The sequence below is a fragment of the Grampus griseus genome, assembly GCF_964374135.1.
Source record: "Grampus griseus genome assembly, chromosome: 19".
Taxonomy (NCBI): Eukaryota; Metazoa; Chordata; class Mammalia; order Artiodactyla; family Delphinidae; genus Grampus; species Grampus griseus.
In genome coordinates, this window is record NC_139013.1 from 55367400 (window position 1) to 55391993 (window position 24594).

Here is a 24594-nt window from a genome sequence, read left to right on the forward strand (position 1 = left end):
ATTGGAAACCAGCTGGTTACCGAACCTACTCATTACATGACGAGACGATCTCCCCCCCCCCCCCCGCGGTAATGTACTTTTCTGTAAGGGACTGAGCAATGCTAGCGCTTAAACTTTTCCTCCTAGGGAAAAAAACCAATACCGTTACCTGAACCACTGCTGCCTAAAACTGTCTTCCCCTCAGTTCATCAAGAACCATGTAATAGGCCCCACTTTTCCCCCTGGGGTCGTGTCTTCAGCTTCACTCATACGCTCGATAACATGGAATTGATTTTCTCCTGACTTTCCTCTTGCTGATAAGCAACCCTTAGGGCCTCACCCAGAAACAGCCAAGAGAACAAGAGATACCCAGAGTGCCATTCGGAAGTTGACAGTTGCCTGCTAAACCTCTCAAGTTTGGTCCATCAGGTCATTCTAGCCACTTGGCCTACTCCCTTGCGTGGCAGTTATGCAGGAAAAAAACCCAACAGAGATGTGGGTTGATTCCATCTTTATTGTGTATCAGGGCTTAGATGATAAATATGGGTTGCTGTCACTCGCCACTCATCTGCTGTCCTCCTCCGTGTGAAGAGCCTCTGTAGCAGACTAAATTTAGCCCCAGAGATGAGGGTCAAGAAGGGAGAAGAATGGCCGAGGCCACGTTACCATCCTGCTACATCTCCATCTTACCATCCTGCTACATCTCCGTCTTAAAAGCAACACCGGACGGCACCGAACACTCACCTGCACACAACAGTCCTGTGCAGGAGACCCAGAGCTCTGCTAGGGAAATCATTCGTTCTGCCAATGCTTTTCTCGTTTCCCCATGAAAGGACAGCTGGCTCCCAGATACAGACATGGAATTACAGAATGTCTCGAGGACTAAGCACAAGCCTGTTGCTTGCCAACAAGGTTATGAACCCATCCCTTGATTCACTGCAGTTTTTTGCATACATTCAGAAGTAGTTCTAGAACTCTGGAAATGTGAGTACCTCTGTCACGTCCCGAGCGCTCAGGCCACCCGGTGAGCCTCCTGCTGGCAGACACGGGCCTCTACGAACCAGTCTCTGCCTACAAGTCCTGAGACTGGGAGCTGTCAGAAGGTTGCAGGTTCGTGCGGAGTTTGTACATGTGATTGAGCGCTTGTGTGAGGAAAGCCCCACTGGTGTTGATCTCCATCAAGGTCAAGTTATCCAGCTAAAACACAAGGGCAAACGGACCGGGTTAGTTGAGTCTTTAATTTCATGAAAGGTTAAATCTACTGGATAAAAAATAAGGAACCAATGAGTAATAATTTTCTGAAAGCCCCGCATGGCTAGTTATCCCTTCCCGCGACGCCCTAAGCAGACAAGATGCTGCGGGCTGTCCCACAGAGCATCCGGCCTCCGTGGGCGGCCCACCGCATGCCCACCTTGGCGTGTGCCTCCTGCTGTCTCACGAAGCTGTCAGCAGACACCCGGAGCTTGGCTATGCGAGTGTCCCACACGTCCTTGATCAGGGTCCGGATCTCATCTGCTTTCGGGATGTTGTCTGAAGCACTAAAGGAAGCAAAAGGTGAAATAAATCGTATAAGGAAGCACTCAGTGAACTAAGGCAACTTCCAGGTAGAAGTAGCTTGTGTAAATGCTGCTTGGATTTAGGCAAAAATGCACAAGCTGTTCTAGACTCAAAATTGGTTTCGCTTTTTCAGTTTTTTAAAATGTAAGGATTTCTAGCGGTTAAGCTTGGTGCCAAGAAAATTCAGCCGTGATCCTCACCGAGTTATCTGTGCTCATGTTACCTGTCCCTGGGCAAGCTGTGGTACAAGGACTTCTGTTATTCACCAAAAACAATGAGATCTTGGAGAAGCAGCTCTGAGTCGGTCCTCCCCTGACTCAGGATAGCTGAGTGTTCTATGCTATAGAATTTCCATCGAGAATGAATTTCTTTCAAAGGCTGGCTCAGCGGTCATGACCTCTAATGCTAATACCCCATCTGTCATCCAAGGGCTACAACCCACTAGGGAAAGAAGACGAGGGCTCTGTGCGAGGCATTTCTATCCTCAAAATCCCCGAAGGAGAGGACTGTCCCACTCTACAGAGAAAACAGATACATCTGCAGAAGTCACAGAACAACTCGCAAATGAGCATAAACAGCACACCTATACACAGCAAATTCTGCGTAACAGTCTGACTGGAGCCAGCGGGGCCGCACTGAGAGCCTTCCTGTGTGACACATTTGTAAACTAAACTAACCTCTGAAGGAAGAGACAAACTAGAAGACAAAAGCAAAAGCCAACATCACTCATCACCAGGCGTCCTAGGGTAAGCTGGCAAGGCTCTCTCCACAGGCTAAAATAGCTCAAGATGAGTAGATGGAGAATCAGTAGCATACAATTGATACAGTAGATTTTATTTAAGACCCAAACATTTGGATCTTATGCTCTGAACAGCAGGTTAAAGAACAAAGGACCCCAGCTCCTCGTGAACTGCACTGCAGAACCGAGGTCCCTTCACTGAATGCATGGCTCTAAGGAATTACAAAACAAGGGTTTCGATAGGCACTGTGTACGTAACTCATTGAACTTCAAAAACTGAAGATGAACCGGCCTCCCCTCTGCTCCCATATTCTCCCTTCTGAAGTCACACTCCCCTACGAAAGCAGCCCTCTCATATCCTCCGGATAACGCCTACCTGCCTGAACACTCTCCTGGGGACGCCGCGTCCACCGCCCTGCCCTCACTCAGTCCATGCAGGTCCCAACAGCCCTGCTCCACAAATCCAGGCCCTTTCACCTTCTGTCCTTCTACCTATACTGCCCTCTCCCCTAGTAAATTTCCCTTCAGCCTCCAAGCCAGGAATCCCTTCTCTGGCAGCACCAGGCATGCGGGTTGCACCCCGACATACTCTGAACAGCATTAGCACACACTGCAGGGTTATACCACATCTGTCAACAGGGTCGCATCTCCTCCCCACGAAACTGGAACTCAAGCCTACATGACCATCTCCACTACCTGGTGGGACGCTTGGCATGTTGAATGCTGAGAATGTTGTGAACTACACAACTGCAGCCACATGTCAACTCAAGGACAAGTCCATGTGCAGATTTTCACCTGAATTCCACAGGTGGGCCCCCGGCCCCTGCTGCTCTTCGGGAGGCAGTAGGGAGCTTCCAACTTTGGTTCTGCTTCTGCTCTTGAATCCGTCAGTGAAAAGGTGCTCAGGGCTTCAAAAGCTTGACATTGTGCAAATTACATTCTAAGTAGCCACACCTGCCTGCCCCCTGCACTGATGCATTCATTCATTCCACAAACATGTGAGTACCAGGCACTGTGCGGGGGCAGGCGAGACAGTCCCTGCCCATGAGACCTGGGGGCGGGGGTGGGGAACAGCTCAGGCACAGCAGTTAGAGCATTACACCTGACAAGTGCTATAGAGGGGTACAGAGCTGCCACGAGGACTGGTACACGTAACCTGGGAGGGAGGACCTGCTATGCTAAAGCCGAGGAGGGAGCAGGGAACAGGTGGACTCACTGGGCAGAAGGACGGTGTGTACACACACACACACACACACACACACACACACACACACACACACACACACACACACACACACACACACACACACACACACACACACACACACACACACACACACACACACACACACACACACACGAGCCTGTGCGCTCTGAGGACCTGGGCATGTGTGAAGAAGTGAAGGAGGCCAACGTGAGCCTGCACCCTAGAGAATCGGAGGGAAGGACTGCAGAGAGTGGTGCGAGACGGGAGAAGGGAACCAGGCTGTGCGGTGCTTCGAATACCACGATCAGGACTTCAGACCCTAGAGAGGCTCGGAGGAGCAGGGGACTCACGTGGCAGCTGTATCTTTGCAAGGCCGCTCTGGCTGCAAGGCGGAGAATGAATTAGAAGCCCATGGGGAGCCTGAACTGGATGAGGGGAAACAGTTTTGCCCCAGTGGACCTGCCTTCTAGCCCAGGGTCGAAGGAAAATGCGACCCCTGGCCCTTTCCTGTGCAAGAGATACAAGAACGCAGATGCACAGGCCCAAAGGAGAAAAGGGGTGCAGCTCGACTAATGAAACATTTGCAGTTAAGAAAAAGGCTACTGCTGGAGATGATGGGCTGATACTAGAGTCCAATATCAAGTGACGGGTAGGACACAGAATGGAAAGAACCACGGGATCCACCAGGAGAGGGAAGGGTGGAGAAAGGGAAAAAAGAGAAACAGGGAGAGACAGAGCCCGGCCAGTGTGTGCGTGCCCACAAACGACTCCCAGACTACTGGCTGAGGACCTGGGCGCCAAAGCTACCACTTCCCTCGGTAATGAGCGTGGAACACGAAAGGAGGTGGGCTGGGAACTGGGGGTTCCATCGTGCATGCGGGTTCGAAGAAGTGAGAGGTACTTACTGATTTAAGAGGAGTTTGGTGAGCTCCATGTAGTGAAGGCTGGGCATAGGGGTAAAAGTTTCTTCCTTTCGTTCATGATCCCGAATCTCCTCCAACTTCTCTGAAATTTAGAAGTGTGTACATTTTACCATGAACCACGAGCAAAATATAGTTTTAAAACCGTCCAAATTTACCAAGTACCTATATTAGCTAGTCAATCAACTAAAAAGTACATTAAAAAAACCCACTTTTTGAAATAACATATCAGTAACTAGACATCACTGGGCCGATTTCCTCAAGCACTTCTCTTAGAGAAGGTGGTAGATTTGGGTTATTGTTATTGCTGGGCCTGCAGAATATATGACTGAAAACAGGATGTCAGAGTCTGAAGTTCTTTTCTTAGGTAAAGAGTGAAGTATTCTACCTTTGATGCAAGCAGTGATGACAGTAACCAGTGACCGGAGAAATTTACTTTTATATTAAACCCTGTTCAGCAGACAGCAAGACAACTTACAACTAATACAGAGCTGAACGCCCCATGTCTGGAATCAAACTGCTGAGTCCAATTCCATCCACAGGAACAATCTCCACACGCCTCACCCCTCTCCCCTTCTGTCCTTCCCCCTGGCCTGAGAAAACCCGAGTCCTGAACCCGCCACTGCACGCTATGGCGAAGGGACACACAGACAGAACTCTGCAGTGGGGCCTCGTGTGAAATGACTGGCCACGCATCTCCAGGGGCCCTCGGTGCTACCCTGCAATCCTTACACTCCCCTGCTCCAGACACCCTCTCACTTTCCATCCTGCCCGCCCTCTCCACGCTTTCTCCCCAACACCTTGCGGGGCTCCGCACACTACCGCCACCGCATCCTTCTAAGGTGCGCGCTGGACCTTCTCTCACCTGCACAGAACACCGCTCCGGCACCTGTCCCCACTCCTGAGTGATCCCTCTTGCCCTCGCTATCGGAGCCGTCCATCAAACTCGATGCAACATCTTCCAGCTTAAAAAGAAAACCCTCCCCTGACACCAAATCCTTCTCCAGCTACCAACCCATTTCTCATGCCCTTCACAACAAAACTTCAAGAGTTCCCTGACATCGGCATTAACTGTTCGGGTGGGCGACTATCCCACCCTCTGACACGGCTCACCGAGGCCACCACCTCTGCTCGGCCAAACCCAGCGGCCACATCTCAGGCCTCGTCACGTCTGACAAGGGCCAGTCCTTGGGGTGTGTTTATCACTTGGCTTCTGGGATACCACTCTCCCCAAGTTCTCCTCTCATCTCCCCGACTCCTCCAGGCCTTCCTGACCTCAACACACTGGAGGACAGAGCTCCTTCTCTCACCCCTTCTCCACCGCCTACACCCATATCCCACGTGTTCTCATCCCACTTCATTTAAACGCCACCTATGCTCTCATGACACCTTCCACACCTAGAATCCCAGCTCAGCCCCTCCCCTGACCTCCTGACTCAGGTGCCCCACTGCCCACAAAATTGCCACTCGGATGTCTAACAGGCACCTCCAGTGTCGCATGTTCAAACCCTCTCCCGGCTCCCACCCTGGTCCACACTGTCCCTGCAATGTCTCAGGAAAGGGCAGCCCCACCAGCAACCCCAGTGGGCACCCTTACCTCCTCTCTCTCATCCCATGGTCTGTCCTTCAGCAAATCCTGCTGACCCTTTTCTTCAAAATACGCCTAGATGCCAACCACATCTGCCTGCTTCCATCAACTCACTGGGCAAGCCACCCTGAGTTCTTGCCGGGCTAACCCCCTACCGCCCCCTCCCCACACTCATCTCCACACCACAGACTGAGTCTCTTTCTTTTCCACATCTAAATCAGAGTATGAAACACCTCTGTTCAAACCCTGCAACGAATCAAAAAGACCGACCATACCCAGTGACGGCCCGGAGTGCAACAACAGGAGCTCGTACGTCTCTGCTGGGGTTACAGGAGTGGCTCAACCACTCTGCAGGGCTCCTGGGCAGCTTCTAACAGAGCGAAGCACAGTCTGCCCTACGAGCTGCCAGTTCCCCGACTCTAGGTGTTTATTTACCCGAGAGAAATAAAAATACATACCCGCAAAAAGACTGAGACACGACTGCTCAAAGCAGCCTTCTTCACAGTAGCCTAAAATGGGAAACGACCCAAATATGCACCAACAGAAGGATGGGGGGTCAAGCTGTGGAATCCTCACGCAACGGAGGAAACACTACTCAGCGGTAACAGCGATAACAGAATGATGCAATGACACGTGCAACAACAAGGGCGAATCTCAAAGACACTGTGATGAATAAGAGAAGTCAGAGGAAAACTGACATGCCAGACGATTCCATTCCCATGCCGTCCAAGAACAGGTGGAACCAATCTACAGGGGCAGGAGCAGCAGCTGGCTCCTGGGCAGGACCCACGGGATGACTAGTGATTTCCATGCCTCGTCAGCGCACGATTGCCCAGGCGTACGAGAGGCCTCAGGCAGACTGTCTCCACACCTTCCCTCTGACTCTGGCCCTCCCATGACACAGGCTGTTGCCCTCTAACACCTGGGTTAGAATAGGCCAAAACTGACAGAAAGGGATGCAGCGCCAACAGAACCAGCGCCTGGTGGGTGGGTGGGGAGGCCCCTGCTTAAAAAAACGCCCTTCAGAGCAGAAGGGACTGGAGTTTCCTGTCATGTTTCAGGACCACCAGATTCACACACCCCTTTGGGACAGGAAGTAAAGACAAAACGCGCGAGCAATCTTTCTTAAACTGTATTTGAGTGCACCTGGCTCCAAGTGTCCTAGCTTCTAGGAGGTAGGTACCCCCGGGTGATTTCCAAAGGGAAGGGGATAATCAAAATCTCTCAGAGGCTTTTCAAATTTCATATGCCCCCCAACCCCGACCCCAAATAAATGTGACATTCATTCTTTACTAGTAATGAGCCATTCATAGCTCCAGGTGAGAAAAAGACTGCAACGGTTCAGGATGAAGACCGTGTGCCTCTTTGATGCGGTATTTTCTTCTCGGTTTTTTTCCAACAGCTTTACTGAGGCATAATCGACATACCATACCATTCACCATTCAATGGTTTTTTAGTATATTCACAGAGTTGTGCACCCATCACTTCAATCAACTTCAGAACATTTTCATCACCCCAAAAGGAACCCCATAATGGTTCCATCACCTGCTCAAACCCTCATCCTTAGGCAACCACTAATCTTCTTTGTCTGTGGATCTGCCTGCTCTGAACAATTCATATAAATAGAAGAATACAATAGTTGGTCTTTGTGTCTGGTTCTTCTCCCACTTAATGTAACACTTTACAGGCTCATCGGGACTTCCCTGGTGGCGCAGTGGTTAAGAATCTGCCTGCCAATGCAGGAGACACGGGTTTGAGCCCTGGTCTGGGAAGATCCCACATGCCACGGAGCAACTAAGCCCGTGCGCCACAACTACTGAGCCTCTGCTCTAGAGGCCTGTGAGGCCGTCGTGCCTAGAGCCCGTGCTCTGCAACAAGAGAAGCCACTGCAATGAGAAGCCCACGCACCACAACAAAGAGTAGCCCCCGCTCACCCTAACTAGAGAAAGCCCATGCGTGCAGCCATGAACACCCAACGCAGCCAAAAATATAAATAAAAAATAAAGGTTCATCTATGTCTGCACCCTGTGTCACAACCTCATCCACTTAGGTGGCCAAAAACAATATTGCCTTGGATGGACGATGCCTTATTGTCATGCATTCTCTCTAATGTAAGGTAACGACTCTGCTCCTCATGCTGGTCTCTGGGTTTTAAAAAAATTTTTTTTGATATATTTACTTTTATTTATTTATCTTTGCCTGCATTGGGTCTTCGTTGCTGCATGCAGGCTTTCTCTAGTTGCGGCGAGCAGGGGCTGCTCTTCATTGTGCTGCACGGTCTTCTCATTGCAGTGGCTTCTCTTGTTGTGGAGCGCGGGCTCTAGGCATGCGGGCTTCAGTAGTGGTGGCACACGGGCTCAGTAGTCATGGCTTGCAGGTTCTAGAGCGCAGGCTCAGTAGTTGTGGCGCATGGGCTTAGTTGCTCTGTGGCATGTGGGATCTTCCCGGATCAGGGCTCAAACCTGTGTCCCCTGCACTGGCAGGTGGATTCTTAACCGCTGCACCACCAAGGATGTCCCTAGACTTTAAAATAAACACTGTTACAAGAGACAAAGAAGGACACTACATAATGATCAAAGGATCAATGAAAGAAGAAGATATAACAATTGTAAATGTATATGCACCCAACATAGGAGCACCTCAATATATAAGGCAGATACTAACATCCATAAAGGGAGAAATTGACAGTAACACAGTAACAGTAATAGTAGGGGGATTTAACACCCCACTTTCATCACAGACAGATCATCCAGACAGAAGATCAATAAGGAAACACGAGCCTTAAATGACAAATTAGACCAGATGGACTTAATTGATATTTATAGAGCATTCCACGCAAAAGCCACAGAATACACATTCTTTTCCAGTGCACGTGGAACATTCTCCAGGATTGATCACATGCTAGGCTACAAAGCAAGGCTCAGTAAATTTAAGAAAACTGAAATCATATCAGGCATCTTCTCCGACCACACCACTATGAGATTAGAATCAGCTAGAAGAAAAAAACTGTAAAAACACAAATACGTGGAGGCTAAACAATGTTACTAAACAACCAATGGATCACTGATGAAACCAAAGAGGAAATTAAAAAATACCTAGAGACAAATGAAAACAAAATCATGACCATCCAAAATGTATAGGATACAGAAAAAGCAGTTCTAAGAGGGAAGTGTATAGCAATACACTCTTACCTCAGAAAACAAGAAAAATCTCAAATAAACAACCTAAACTTAGACCTAAAGCAACTAGAGAAAGAAGAAAAAAACAAAACCCAAAGATAGTACACTGAAATAATAAACATCAGAGCAGAAATAAATGAAACAGAGACAAAGAAAAAATAGAAAATATCAATAAAACTAAAAGCTGGTTTTTTGAAAGGATAAACAAAATTGATAAATCTTTAGCCAGACACATCAAGAAAAAAAGGGAGAGGGCTAAAATAAATAAAATTACACATGAAACAGGAGAAGTTACAACAGAAATACAAAGGACCATAAGAGCCTACTACAAACAACTCTATGCCAGTAAAATGGACAACCTAAAAGAAACGGACAAATGCTTAGAAAGGTACAACCCTCCAAGACTGAACCAGGAAGAAACAGAAAACATGAACAGACAAATCACAAGTACTAAAAATGAAACTGTGATTAAAAAACTCCCAACAAACAAAATTCCAGGACCTGATGGCTTCACAGCTAAATTCTATCAAACATTCAGAGAAGAGTTTAACACCTAACCTTCTGAAACTATTCCCAAAAATTGCAAAGGAAAGAACACGCCCAAACTCATTCTATAAGGCCACCATCACTTTAATATCAAAACCAGACGATACCATAAAAAAAAGAAAATTACAGGCTAATATCACTGATGAACAGATGCAAAAATCCTCAACAAAATACTGGCAAACTGAATTGAACAATACTCTAAAAGGATCATACACCACGATCAAGTGGGATTATCCCAAAGTTGGAAGGATTTTTCAATATCTGCAAATCAATCAGTGTGATACACCACATTAACAAACTGAAGAATAAAAACCATATGATCAGACTTTCCTGGTGGCGCAGTGGTTAAGAATCTGCCTGCCAATGCAGGGGACACGGGTTCGAGCCCTGTTCTGGGAAGACCCCACATGCCGTGGAGCAACTAAGCCTGCACGCCACAACTACTGAGTCTGCGCTCTAGAGCCCACGAGCCACAACTACTAAAGCCCACGTGCCTAGAGCCTGTGCTTTGCAACAAGAGAAGCCACCACAATGAGAAGCCTGCGCACCACAACGAAGAGTAGCCCCTGCTCGCCGCAACTAGAGAAAGCCCACGCGCAGCAACGAAGAACCAAGTAAGCCACAAATGAATAAATAAAACAAAAACAAACAAAACCATATGATCATCTCAATAGATGCAAAAAGGGCTTTTGACAAAATTCAACACCAATTTATAATAAAAACTCTCCAGAAAATGGGCATAGAGGGAACCTACCTCAACATAATAAAAGTCATATATGACAAATCTACAGCTAACATCATACTCAACGGTGAAAACCTGAAAGCATTTCCTATGAGATCAAGAACAAGATAAGGGGCTTCCCTGGTGGCGCAGTGGTTGAGAATCTGCCTGCTAATGCAGGGGACACGGGTTCGAGCCCTGGTCTGGGAAGATCCCACATGCTGCGGAGCAACTAGGCCCGTGAGCCACAACTACTGAGCCTGCGCGTCTGGAGCCTGTGCTCCGTAACAAGAGAGGCCGCGACAGTGAGAGGCCCGCGCACCGCGATGAAGAGTGGCCCCCACTTGCCACAACTAGAGAAAGCCCTTGCCCAGAAACGAAGACCCAACACAGCAAAAATAAATAAGTAAATTAATAAACTCCTACCCCCAACATCTTCAAAAACAAAAAAAACAAACAAAAAAAAAACAAGATAAGGATGTCCACCCTCTCCACTTTTATTCAACATAGTTTGGAAGTCCTAGTCATGGCAATCAGAGAAGAAAAAGAAATAAAAGGAATCCAAATTGGAAAAGAAGTAAAACTGTCACTGTTTGAAGATGACAGGATACTATACAAAGAAAATCCTAAAGATGCTACCAGAAAACTGCAAGAGCTGATCAATGAATTCAGCAAAGTGGCAGGATACAAAATACATACACAGAAATCTGTTGCTTCTATACACTAACAACGAAAGATCAGAAACAGAAATTAAAGAAACAATCCCATTTACCAGCACATCAAAAAGAATAAAATTCCCAGGAATAAACCTACCTAAGGAGACAAAAGACCTGTACTCTGAAAACTTTAACACACTAATGAAAGAAATCCAAGATGATACAAACAGATGCAAAGATATACCATGTTCTTCAACTGGAAGATCAATGTTGTCAAAATCACTATACTTCCCAAGTCATTCTACAGAATCAGTGCAATCCCTATCAAATGAACAGCGGCATTTTTCACAGAACTAGAACAAAACATTTTAAAATGCGTATGGAAACAAAAAAGATGCAGAAGAGCCAAAGGAATCCTGACAAGAGAAAACGAAACTTGAGCAATCAGGCTCCCTGACTTCAGACTATACTACAAAAAAGCTACAGTAATCAAAAAAGTATGCTACAGGCAAACACAAAAAATATAGATCGAACACAAAACATATAGATCAAAGAAAGCTCAGAAACAAACACACAAACTTATGGCCAATTAATCTACGACTAAGGAGGCAAGCCTACACAATGGAGAAAACACAGTCTCTTAAATAAAGGGTGCTACACTGATGCACAGTGTACCAGTGTGTACAGGACAGCTACATGCAAAAGACTGAAACTAGAACACTGTCTAACAGCATACACAAAGATAAACTCAAACAGAATTAAAGACCTAAATGTAAGGCTGCGATACGAAAAACTCTTAGAGGGAAACATAGGCAGAACACTCTGACATAAATCACAGCGAGATCTTTTTGATCTGTCTCCTCAAATAATGGAAATAAAAATAAACAAATGAGACCTCATTAAACTCAAAAGCTCTTGCAAGCAAACAAAACCATAAACAAAACAACAAGACAACCCACAGAATGAGAGAAAATACTTGCAAACGTTGTGACCGACAAAAGCTTAATCTCCAAAATTTACAAACAGCTCATGCAGCTCAATATCAAAAAAAACCCAAACAACCCGATATAAAAATAGGGGAAGACCTAAATAGACTTTTCTCCAAAGAAGACATACAGAGGGCCAAGAGGCACATGAAAAGATGCTCAACATCGCTAATTATAAGAGAAATGCAAATCAAAACTACAATGAGATACCACCTTATACCAGTCAGAATGGCTAACATCAAAAAGTATACAAACAATAAATACTGGAGAGGGTGTGGAGAGATGCTGTTGGTGGGAATGTAAATTGGTACAGTAACTATGGAAAACACTATGGACGTTCTTTAAAAAACTAAAAATAGAGCTACCATAAGATGCAGCAATCCCACTCCTGGTCATATATCTAGAGAAAACCACGGTTCGAAAGGATACATGCACCCCAACGTTCACTGAAGTGCTGCTTACAATAGCCAAGACAGGAAAGCAACCTAAATGTTCACCCACAGATGAATGGATAAAGAAGATGCGGTACATATATACACTGGAGTATTACTCAGCCATCAAAAGGAATGACATAATGCCATTTGCAGCAACACAGACAGACCTGGAGATTATCATACTAAGTGAGGTAAACCAGACAGAGAAAGACAAATATCATACAATACAGCTTATATGCAGAATCTAAAACAAAATATGCAAACTGACTTATTTACAAAATAGAAACAGGCTCACAGACTTAGAAAATAAACATACAGTTACCAAAGGAGAAAAGTGGAGGGGAAAGATAAATTGGGAGTATGGGACTGACATACACACACTACTATATTTCAAATAAATAACCAACAAGGACCTACTGTATAAAACAGGGAACTCTGCTCACTAGCCTGTAATAACCGAAATGTGAAAAGAATTTGAAAAAGAGTAGATACGTGTATATGTAAAACTGAATCACTATACTGTATACCTGAAACTAACACAACATTATTAATCAACGAAACCCCAATATAAAATAAAAATTAAAACCAAAACAAAAATAAATGGGACCTCATTAAACTCAAAAGCTTTTCACAGCAAAGGAAACCATAAACAAAACGAAACGACAACCTACAGAATGGGAGAAAATACTGGCAAAGGATGTGACCGACATGAAATCAATCTCCAAAATTTACAAAGAGCTCATGCAACTCAATATCAAAAAAGCAAACAACCCTATCAAAAAATGGACAGGAGACCTAAATAGCCTTTTCTTCAAAAAACACATACAGACATCCACAGGCACATGAGAAGATGCTCAACATCGCTAATTATTAGAGAAATGCAAATCAGAACTATAATATCACCTCACACCAGTCAGAACGGCCATGATCAAAAAGCCCACAAACAATAAATGCTGGAGAGGGTGTGGAGAAAAGAGAACCCTCCTATGCTGTTGGTGGGAATGTAAGTTGGTGCAGCCACTGTGGAGCACAGTATGGAGGTTCCTCAGAAACTAAAACTAGAGCTACCATATGACCCAACAATCCAACTCCTGGGCATATACCCGGACAAAACTATAACTGAAAAAGATACACGCACCGCTGTGGTCATGGTAGCACTGCTTACAATAGCTGAGACATGGAAGAAACCTAAATGTCCATCTTCATAAAGAAGATGTGGTACGTATATACAATCAAATACTACTTGGCCATAAAAGAGAACGAAATAATGCCATTTGCAGCAACATGGATGCAACTAGAGAGTATCATACTACGTGAAGTCAGAAAGAGAAAGACAAATACCATGTGATATCACTTACACGTGGAATCTAAAATATGGCACAAATGAACCTATCTACAAAACAGAAACAGACACAGGGATCAGATTGGTGGCTGCCAAAAAGGACGGGTGAAGGGAGAGAGCTATGGACTGGGAGTTTGGGGTTGGTAGATGCAAACTATCATACTTAGAACAGATAAAAAACAAGGTCCTAGGGCTTCCCTGGTGGCACAGTGGTTAAGAATCCGCCTGCCAATGCAGGGGACACGGGGTCGAGCCTTGGTCCGGGAAGATCCCACATGCCACGGAGCAACTAAGCCCGTGTGCCACAACTACTGAAGCCCGTGCACCTAGAGCCCGTGCTCCGCAACAAGAGAAGCCACCGCCATGAGAAGCCCACGCACCACAACGAAGAGTAGCCCCGCTCGCTGCAACCAGAGAAAGCCAGTGCACAGCAACGAAGACCCAATGCAGCCAAAAATAAATAAATAAACTTTAAAAAAAAAAAAAAACCAAGGTCCTACTGTTTAGCACTGGGAACTACATCCAACCTCCTGGGATAAACCATAATGGAAAAGAATATTTTAAAAAAAGAATGTATGTATGTGAATCACCGAATCACTTTGCTGTACAGCAGAGATGCGCACATTATACATCAGCGATACTTCTATTAAAAAAACAAATAAAAGAATTCCATTTGCAGCGACGTAGATGGACTTGGAGATTATCACACTAAGTGAAGTAAGCCAGACACAGAAAGACAAATATCACATGATATCACTTATATGCAGAATCTAAAATAAAATATACTTAGAAAACAAAGTTACAATTACCAAAGGGGAAAGGTGGAGGAGAAGGATAAATTGGGAGTATGGGACTGACATATACACACTACTATATTTCAAATAAATAATGAACAGGACCTACAGTGTAACACAGGGAACTCTGCTCACTATCCTGTAATAACCGAAATGGGAAAAGAATTTGAAAAAGAGGAGAGACATGTATATGTATAACTGAATCACTTTGCTGTACACCTGAAAATAACAACGCTGTTAATCAATTAAACTCCAAAGTAAAAGAAAAATTAAAACAAAAATAAACAAATGGGACCTCATTAAACTCAAAAGCTTCTGCAAGCAAAGGGAACCATAAAAACGAGAAGACAACCCACAGAATGGGAGAAAATACTTGCAAACGATGCCACTGACAAGGGATCACTCTCCAAAATTTACAAACAACTCATGCAGCTTGATAAACAAATAACCGCATCAAAAAATGGACGCAAGGGCTTCCCTGGAGGCACAGCGGTTGAGAGTCCACCTGCCGATGCAGGGGACACGGGTTCGTGCCCTGGTCTGGGAAGATCCCACATGCCGCGGAGCGGCTGGGCCCATGAGCCACGGCCGCTGAGCCTGCGCGTCCGGAGCCTGTGCTCCGCAACGGGAGAGGCCATAACAGTGAGAGGCCCGCATACCGCCAAAAAAAAAAAAAACATACAGACGGCCGCAGGCACATGAGAAGATGCTCAACGTCGCTAATTATTAGAGAAATGCAAATTAAAACTACAATGAAGGCTTCCCTGGTGGTGCAGTGGTTGGGAGTCCGCCTGCCGATGCAGGGGACATGGGTTCGTGCCCCGGTCCGGGAAGATCCCACATGCCGCGGAGCGGCTGGGCCCGTGAGCTACGGCCGCTGAGCCTGCACGTCCGACGGCTGTGCTCCGCAACGGGAGTAGGCCACAACAGTGAGAGGCCCGCGTACCGCAAAAACAAAAACAAAACTATAATGAGATATCACCTCACACTGGTCACAATGGCCATCACCAAAGAGTCTAAAAACAATAAATACTGGAGAGGGTGTGGAGAAAAGGGAACCCTCCTACACTGTTGTTGGGAATGTAAACTGGTAGAGCCACTATGGCAAACAGTATGGAGGTTCCTTAAAAAAACTAAAAATAGAGCTACCATATGACCCAGGAATCCCACTTCTGGGCATATATATGGGGAAAAAACATGATTTGAAAGGATACATGCACCCCAATGTTCATTGCAGCGCTGCTTACAATAGCCAGGACATGGAAGCAACCTAAATGTCCTTTGACAGAGGAATGGATAAAGAAGATGTGGTACATATATACAAAGGGGTATTACTCAGCCATTAAAAGGAATGATATAATGCCATTTGCAGCAACACAGACAAACCTGGAGATTATCATACTAAGTAAAGTAAGCCACACAGAGAAAGGCAAGTATCATATGATACGGCTTCTATGCGGAATCTAAAACAAAATGTACAAATGGACTTATTTACAAAACAGAAACGGACTCAGAGACTTAGAAAACAAACTTACGGTTACCAAAGGAAAACGATGTAGGGGAAGGATAAATCGGGGAGTGTGGGATTGACATATACAGTAAGTTTCCCACATACAAACGAGTTCCATTCCACGAGGGCATTCGTAGCCCCATTTGTTCACAAGTCCAACAAAGTTAGCGTAGGTACCCAACTAACACAATAGGCTATATAGTACTGTACTGTAATTGGTTTATAATACTTTTCACACAAATAATACATAAAAACAAACACAAAAAATAAACATTTTAAATCTTACAGTACCCTGAACAGTACAGTAGTACAGTACAACAGCTGGCATAGAGCTGGCATCGAGTGAACAGGCAAGAAGAGTTACTGACTGGAGGAGGGAGGGGAGGTGGGACATGGTAGAGCTGAAGGACCGTCAGCAACAGGAGACGGAGGGCAAGCCGCAATGTCACTCACGCCTGACGTTCACGGCACAGGTTCTGGTTCTTTGCTGGATTGATTCTATCTACCCTCTTGAAAAATCGATCCAGTGATGTCTTGGTAGTGGCTCTTTTTGTCTCCTCACACATGACACGGTAGCACTGGACTGCATTCTGATCGGCTGCTGCAACCTTCGTGTACCGTTCTGTGTTAGGGTCCTGTGCCTCAAAAACCAACAGTGCCCCCTCAAATAAAGAAAATCCCCTTGCAATTTCCTGTGTTGTGAATCTCTTCGATTCTTCAGTTACTTCTTCCTCTTGTCTGTCTTTGTCCTTTCTCTGGGCCTCCAATTCCTTCAGGTCTTCACTAGTAAACCCCTCGTTTTGCACAGCAACGAGTTCAATGAAGCTGTCCTCTTGCAGATCTAGCTCCAGCTTCTTGCTGAGGGTCACTACGTTGCTGAAGACCTCTTTGGACTCCTCATCCACCTTCTCAAAACCAAGAAAATCGTGAACAAACTGCGGGCAAAGGTTCTTCCAAACCCCATTCATGGTGACGGCCATAACGTCATGCCAAGAAAAGTCAATCTTTTTTACGGCCGTGTAGATGTTACGGTCCTTCCAAAACTGTCACAAAGTTGTTCCTGCTTGGTCACTTGCCTTTACTGCCTGACGAAAGTGTGACGTAAATAATATTTCTTGAAAGTCACTATAACTCCCTGGTCCATATGTTGGATGAACGACATGGTATTCAGTGGCAGATGCACTACTTTGACGTTGGGATGAAAGTCATTCATGAATGGTGGGTAGCCCGGATCACTGTCGAGCAGCAAAAGAATGTTGAACGGGATGTCCTTCTCCAAGCAATGTTTCTCTACCTCTGGGATAAAGTGGTGGAAAAACCAGTCCTGGAAAATGGCCTGTATAACCCAGGCTTTGGGGTTACTCTTCCACACAACAGGAAGAGAGCCCTTGGCTACGTTTTTAAGGGCTCTTGTGTTCTCTGAATGATAAACTAACAGAGGCTTCAGCTTCACAGCACCAGAGGCATTACCACCAAACAACAGAGTTAGCCTGTCCTTTGCTGCTCTATAGCCTGGCATCAACCTTCCCTCCTTGCTGATGTAACTTCAGTCCGGCATCCTCTTCCAGTACAGTCCTGTCTCATCCACATTAAACACCTGCTCGGGTAAATTCGCGCCTTCATCAATAATTTCTCAAAGCGTTTCAGGAAATTCCCGGGCAGCCATCGTATCTGCACTCGCTGCCTCGCCGCTTACTTTTACCTTGTGAAGCTGGCTCCAGCCCTGAACCGATGAAGCCAGCCGTGGCTGGCATTAGAAGATGTGCCCTCTGATTCTTCGCCGTGATTCTTCTTCAAGGCTCTTGGCTTTCTCTTGAATCAGCATTAAGCTGAGTGGGACTCGACGCTGATGCTGATCCGTCATCCACCTATTGAGAAGCTTCTGCATCTCCTCCATCACTTTTCCACGCTTCTTTGATATCACTGTCAACATCGTCGGCACAGCAGCCTTCACATGTTCCATGATCTTGTCCTTCTTCTTTAGGATCGTGCTGGTGGTTAACGATTCTTGTTATGAGAACGAGCGACGTCTGCCATCTTTTCGCCTCGCTCCACTCTCTCAATTATTTTCACTTTTGTTTCCACTATTATTGCTTGGCGCTTCTTAGCAGTACCAGCTACATCACCGCTGCTTTTATGCCTGCTTCCGGACACCCTGGGCTTGAAGTAAAGATACTGTACTAGTGTACTCTATACAGTAAAGTACACCAAAGCACAACCACTTGTAGAGGATGCACGCACATGGCAATGTACGACAGACACGTGAACTAACAGACGTGACTGGACATGTGAACGCACGTTCCCATCTTTGAAAGTTCGCAACTTGAAGGTTCATATGTAGGGACTTACTGTACACACTACTATATTTAAAATACATAACCAACAAGGACCTACTGTACAGCACAGGGAACTCTGATTAACATTCTCTAATAACAAATGAAAAAAGAATTTGAAAAAGAGTTCATACATGTATAACTAAATCACTTCATTGTACATCTGAAAATAACACAACATTGTTAATCAACTATACTCCAAAATAAAATAAAAATTAAAAATAAAAAACAAAAAGGGACTTACCTGGTGATCCAGTGGGAAAGACTCTGAGCTCCCAATGCAGGGCACCCTGGTTTGATCCCTGAACAGGGAACTAGATCCTGCATGCATACCAAAACTAAGAAGCCTGCAGGCCACAACTAAGAAGCCCACATGTCAAAACTTAGAAGCCTGCATGCCACAACAAAGACCTGGCACAGCCAAAACAAATAAGTAAAAAATAATAAATTTTTAAAAATTAAAACAAAAAAAACAAATGGTACCTCACTGAACTCAAAAGCTTCTGCAAGCAAAGGAAACCATAAGCAGAATGACAAGACAACCCAAAGAATGGGAGAAAGTATTTACAAACGATGTGACCAACAAAAGATTAATCTCCAAAATTTACAAACAGGTCGTGTAGCTCAATATCGAAAAATCAAACAACCCAATAAAAAAATGGACGAAGACCTAAATACACTTTCCTCCAAAGAAGACATATAGATGTCCACAGGCACATGAAAACATGCTCAACATCGCTAATTCTTAGAGAAATGCAAATTGAAACTACAATGAGATATCACCTCATACCAGTCAGAATGGCCATCATCAAAAACTCTACAAACCATAAATACCGGAGAGGGTGTGGAGAAAAGGGAACCCTCCTACACTGTTGGTGGGAATGTAAATTGGTACAACCACTATGGAGAACAGTATGGAGGTTCCTTAAAAAACTAAAAATAGAATTACCATATGACCCAGCAATCCCACTACTGGTCATATATCTGGAGAAAACCATGGTTTGAAAGGATACATGCACCCCAATGTTCACTGCAGTGCTGCTTACAATTAGCCCAGACATGTCAGCCACCCAAATGTCCATCAACATATGAATGCATAAAGATGATGTGGTACATATACACAATGGAGTATTACTCAGCCATTAAGAAGAATGAAGTAATGCCATTTGCAGCAACACAGATAGACCTGGAGATTATCATACTAATGAAATAAGCCAGAAAGGGAAATACAAATACCATATGAGTTATATGTGGAATCTAAAATATGGCACAAATGAACCTACCTACAAAACAGAAACAGACTCACAGACATAAGAGATCATACTTGTGGTTGCCAAGGGGGAGGGCGGTGGGGCAGAGGGATCAAATCGGAGTTTGAGGTTAGCAGATGTAAACTATTATACAGAGAATGGATAAACAGCAAGGTCCTACTATACAGCACAGTGAACTATATTCAATACCCTGGGATAAAGCATAATTGAAAAGGATATAAAAAATGAGTGTATGTGTATAAGTGAGTCACTTTGCTGTACAGCAGTGACAACACTAAATCAAATATACGTCAATAAACAAAAATAAAAATTTTTTTAAAATCTTGAAAAATCTAGTCCATTTCCAGCAAAAATCAAATTTCTAAGGAAAATAAGGGAATATTTAAAGCTTCTATCATGGGAAAAAATGCACTATGGAAATATCTGTCTTGCCACAAATAAATGATCTAATGTACCACTCTTTAGGAAAAAAAGGAATGTATATATGTATACATATGTGAGTCACTTTGCTGTACAGCAGAGATTAGCACAACATTGTAAATCACCCATGCTAGCACAGGGAGATCACCTCGGTGCTTTGTGACAACCTAGAGGGTGGGATAGGGAGGGTGGGAGGGAGACGCAAGAGGGAGGAGATATGGGGATATATGTATATGTATTGCTGATTCACTTTGTTATACAGCAGAAACTAACACAACATTATAAAGCAATTATACTCCAATAAAGATGTTAAAAAAATCACCTATGCTTCAATTAAAAAAATTAAAAAATAAAAAAAGAATGAAATAATGCCATTTGTAGCAACATGGATGAACCTGGTGATTAACATACTAAGCAAAGTAAGCCAGAGAAAGACAAATATCATATGATATCACTTATATGAAGAATCTAAAAAAGAGAGAAATGAGCTTATTTACAAAACAGAAACAGACTCACAGACTTAGAAAACAAACTTATGGTTACTAAAGGGGAGAAATAGAGAGAAGGGATAAATTTGGAGTTTGGAATTGACATATACACACTACCATATCTAAAATAGATACCCAACAAGCACCTACTGTATAGCACATGGAACTCTGCTCAATATCCTAGTAATCTAAATGGGAAAAGAATTTGAAAAAGAACAGATACATGTATACGTATAACTGAATCACTTTTCTGTACACCCAGAATTAACACAACATTGTTTTGTTTTGTTTATTTATTTATTTGGCTGCGTTGGGTCTTTGTTACTGAGCGCCGGCTTCTCATTGCAGTGGTTTCTCTTGTTGCAGAGCACGGGCTCTAGGCACGTGGGCTTCAGTAGTTGTGGCACACAGGCTCAGTAGTTGTGGCTTGCGGGCTCTAGAATGCAGGCTCAGCAGTCGTGGCACACAGGCTTAGGTGCTCCGCGGCATGTGGGATCTTCCCAGACCAGGGCTCGAACCCGTGTCCCCTGCACTGGCAGGCGGATTCTTAACCACTGCGCCACCAGCAAAGTCCCAAACACAACATTGTTAATCAACTATACTCCAATATAAAATAAAACTTAAAAACAAAAATAAAAATAAACAAACAGACCTCTTTAAACTCAAAAGCTTTTGCACAGCAAAGAAAACCATATACAAAACGAAAAAACAACCCACAGAATGGGAGGAAATATTTGCAAATGATGTGAACAACAAAAAATTAATCTCCCAAATTTAGAAAGATCTCATGCAGGTCAATATCAAAAAAAACAAACAAACAAACAAAAAAACAACCCCATCAAAAAACAGACAGGAGACCTAAACAGCCTTTTTTCCAAAGAAAACATACACACGTCCACAGGCACATGAGAAGATGCTCAACATCTCTAATCATTAGAGAAATGCAAATCAAAACTACAATGAGATATTACCTCACACCAGTCAGAATGGCCATCATCAAAAAACCTACAAACAATAAATACTGGAGACGGTGTGGAGAAAAGGGAACCCTCTTGCACTGTTGGTGGGAGAACAGTGTGGAGGTTCCTCAGAAAACTAAAAATAGCATTACTACATGATCCAGCCCATTCCACTCCCCGGCATCTACCAGGACAAAACTTAATTCGAAAAGATCCATGCACCCCCATGTTCACTGCAGCCCTGTTTACAACAGCCCAGACATGGAAGCCACCTAAATGTCCATCGACAGAGGAACGGATAAAGAAGATGTGGTACGTATACACAATGGAATATTACTCAGTCATTAAAAAAAGAAAGAAAGAATGCCAGTTGGAGCAACATGGATGGACCTGGAGATTATCATACTAAGTGAGATAAGTCAGAGAAAGACAAATATATGATAACATTTTTATGCAGAATCTTAAAAAAAGATACAAATGAACTTATTTACAAAACGTAAACAGACTCACAGACTTAGAAAACAAACTTACGGTGACCAAAGGGGAAAGGTGGAGGGGAGGGATAAACTGGTAGTTTGGGGCTGACATATACATACTATAATATTTAAAACAGATAATTGGGGGGAGGGAAAAAAAGATAATCAATAAGGACCTACTGTACAGCACAGGGAACTCTGCTCACTATTCTGTAATAACCAAAGTGGGAAAAGAATTTGCAAAAGAGTAGATACATGTATATGTACCTGAATCACTTTGCTGAACACCTGAAACTACCACAACACTGTCGATCAACTATACTGCAATATAAAACTAGAATTAAAATTTAAAAGTTTGTGGAAATATCTTAAAATCAAAACCTGAACTAGAATTGGTACACACACCCCAAACGACCATGACTAACAGTGGTCCGCGGCCTCGCGCAGCTGAGGCTGGGAAGCATTCATTGATTTCACCTGATGAGCGACGCCGCGTCCCTGCAAGGACCGCTTGCCTCCACCCGCGGGAGGGCGACCCCAGCCCCCACGGCCCGCCCCCCCACCGCACCCCGCTCCCCCTCCACACCCCGCTCCCCCTCCACGTGCTCACCCACGTCCATCCACTCGGGGGGGAGCAGCCGACACTTCTGTCTCTGTTTCAGGTTGATGGCCAGCCACAGAGGCACCTGCACTGGTAAGCCGGGGTTGAAAGGCCCCAGGTCGCCCTGCAAGCAAACACACACACACACCGTCCCTCAAAACTGCACCGCTGGACCTCTGCTGTCCACGGGCTGAAGCCCGAGCGCGCTCTCGGCCACACTGCGCCCCACCGCTCATCTGCGCTGGGTCCCGAACGCCGCCGGACGACACCTGTGGGCGCTGGACCCGCCGCCCAGCCCCCCTCCCGGAAGCGGGAACCGACCAGGGAGAGCCGGAGGCCCGGCGGGTCTCACCCCGATGAGGTAGATCTTGTCCAGACTGAAGTTCGGGATGATGGTGACCAACTCCTTCTCGGCCAGGAACTCCACCTCGGCCGCGTCCATGGTGGGGCCCGCGGCCAGCCCGGGATTCGCCGCCGCCGCCGCCGCCTCCGGCCCCTCAGCGTCCGGGAAGACGCGCTACAGCCGCCGCTTTCCCGCCACCGAGCAATGCCCAGCCTCTGGCCGGAAAAAGCCTCGGCCGGCCTATAGAAACGCGGCGTTCTCCGCGGGGCGGCGGAAGGCGGGGACCGCGGATGCTACGAGCCCGCGGATTGGCGAGCCTGAACGAGGCTGCGGGCGGACCCCGCCCCTCTCGTGGGCAGGCCCCGCCCCCTCCCGTGTCCCGGCCCGCCCCTCCCGTGGGCCAGCGCGCCTGGCGCCGCCGGCCCACCTGCACCTAGTACAGCCTTCGGCGTCCCTTCACCTGCCCCGGGCGCCCGCCCGCTAACACCGCGAGTCAAACTGCGGGTGGGCTTCGGGGCCAGGAGTATATGCATGTAATTGGTTACGGCGTGACCTGGCTACACAGACGCGGCCCCGGGCCGCAGCGGAGCGAGCGAAGGCGTTGTTTCCTTTAACTTCACAATCTTCTGTCTTCCCTGTACACGGGGTTAATATCTATAAAAATGAAGATTCCTGGGAATTCCCTGGCGGTCCAGTGGTTAGGACTCCGCGCTTTGGGCCCGGGTTGATCCCTGGTTGGGGAACTAAGATCCCACAAGCAGCGCGGTGCGGCCAAAAGAAAAAAAACACGCAGATTCCTCCACTGCACCCACATATTCCAATTCGGAAACCACGGGGGAGAGGCTCACAATTTGCACTTTGGCAAACTCCCCAGGTGAGACTTGTGAAGGGTCAAGTTTCCCCGACTGGGGCAAATAACGTATTGATGAGCTCATCTGTTGGCCATTCCGGGTGCCCTCTATACCGTGGGCTCATGTGAACCTTTACAACAGGGGTTCTAAGACCCGCCTCTGTCAGCATCCCCTGGGAGATTCCGAACGTTCACATGCACACACCTGCAGACTTGTGATTCAGGGGTCTGGGTGAGGACAGAGTGTTGTTTTTTTTTTTTTTTTTTTTTTTTGCGGTACGCGGGCCTCTCACTGTTGTGGCCTCTCCCGTTGCAGAGCACAGGCTCCGGACGCGCAGGCTCAGCGGCCATGGCTCACGGGCCCAGCCGCTCCGCGGCATGTGGGATCTTCCCGGACCGGGGCACGAACCCGTGTCCCCTGCATTGGCAGGCGGACTCTCAACCACTGCGCCACCAGGGAAGCCCCCAGAGTGTTGTTTTTAATCAGGGATTTCGATGGGGTGATAATAGGCCAGGAAAACTTCCCGGGAGGTGAAGCAGCTAGAAGAAAACTGGGGTGGGGTGGGGGTGGGGGGTCAGGAAGGGGCGGGGGGCGGGGGGGAGTTGAGTTCAACACCATGATCATTAGGCTCTAAGAAAAAACATATGTGACAGGAGGATTTCAGGGTTCTAGATCCCAGCAGGAAAGCTGCCTC

At 45.9% G+C, this 24594-nt stretch overlaps 1 protein-coding gene across 1 annotated transcript; it reads right to left on the bottom strand.

Moving 5' to 3' along the window:
• Positions 1-508: 508 nt before the first annotated feature.
• Positions 509-23197, bottom strand: GINS2 (GINS complex subunit 2). Its single transcript, XM_082677026.1, has 5 exons — positions 23059-23197; positions 22716-22830; positions 4388-4487; positions 1391-1517; positions 509-1176 (listed from the first exon to the last, which is right to left on the bottom strand). The coding sequence occupies exons 1-5, from the start codon at positions 23146-23148 to the stop codon at positions 1051-1053; spliced, it is 558 nt and encodes a 185-aa protein (XP_082533152.1). The 5' UTR covers positions 23149-23197; the 3' UTR covers positions 509-1050.
• Positions 23198-24594: the final 1397 nt, after the last annotated feature.

What these genes read in the sequence shown, in the direction of transcription:
- GINS2 (XM_082677026.1), bottom strand. Translation starts at nt 23,148, where the DNA reads ATGGACGCGGCCGAGGTGGAGTTCCTGGCCGAGAAGGAGTTGGTCACC. An exon ending in CCCCGAGTGGATGGACGTGG is followed by an intron (nt 4,488 to 22,715) that starts GTGAGCACGTGG and finishes TCTAAATTTCAG; the next exon opens with AGAAGTTGGAGGAGATTCGG. An exon ending in AGCAGGAGGCACACGCCAAG is followed by an intron (nt 1,177 to 1,390) that starts GTGGGCATGCGG and finishes CTTGTGTTTTAG; the next exon opens with CTGGATAACTTGACCTTGAT.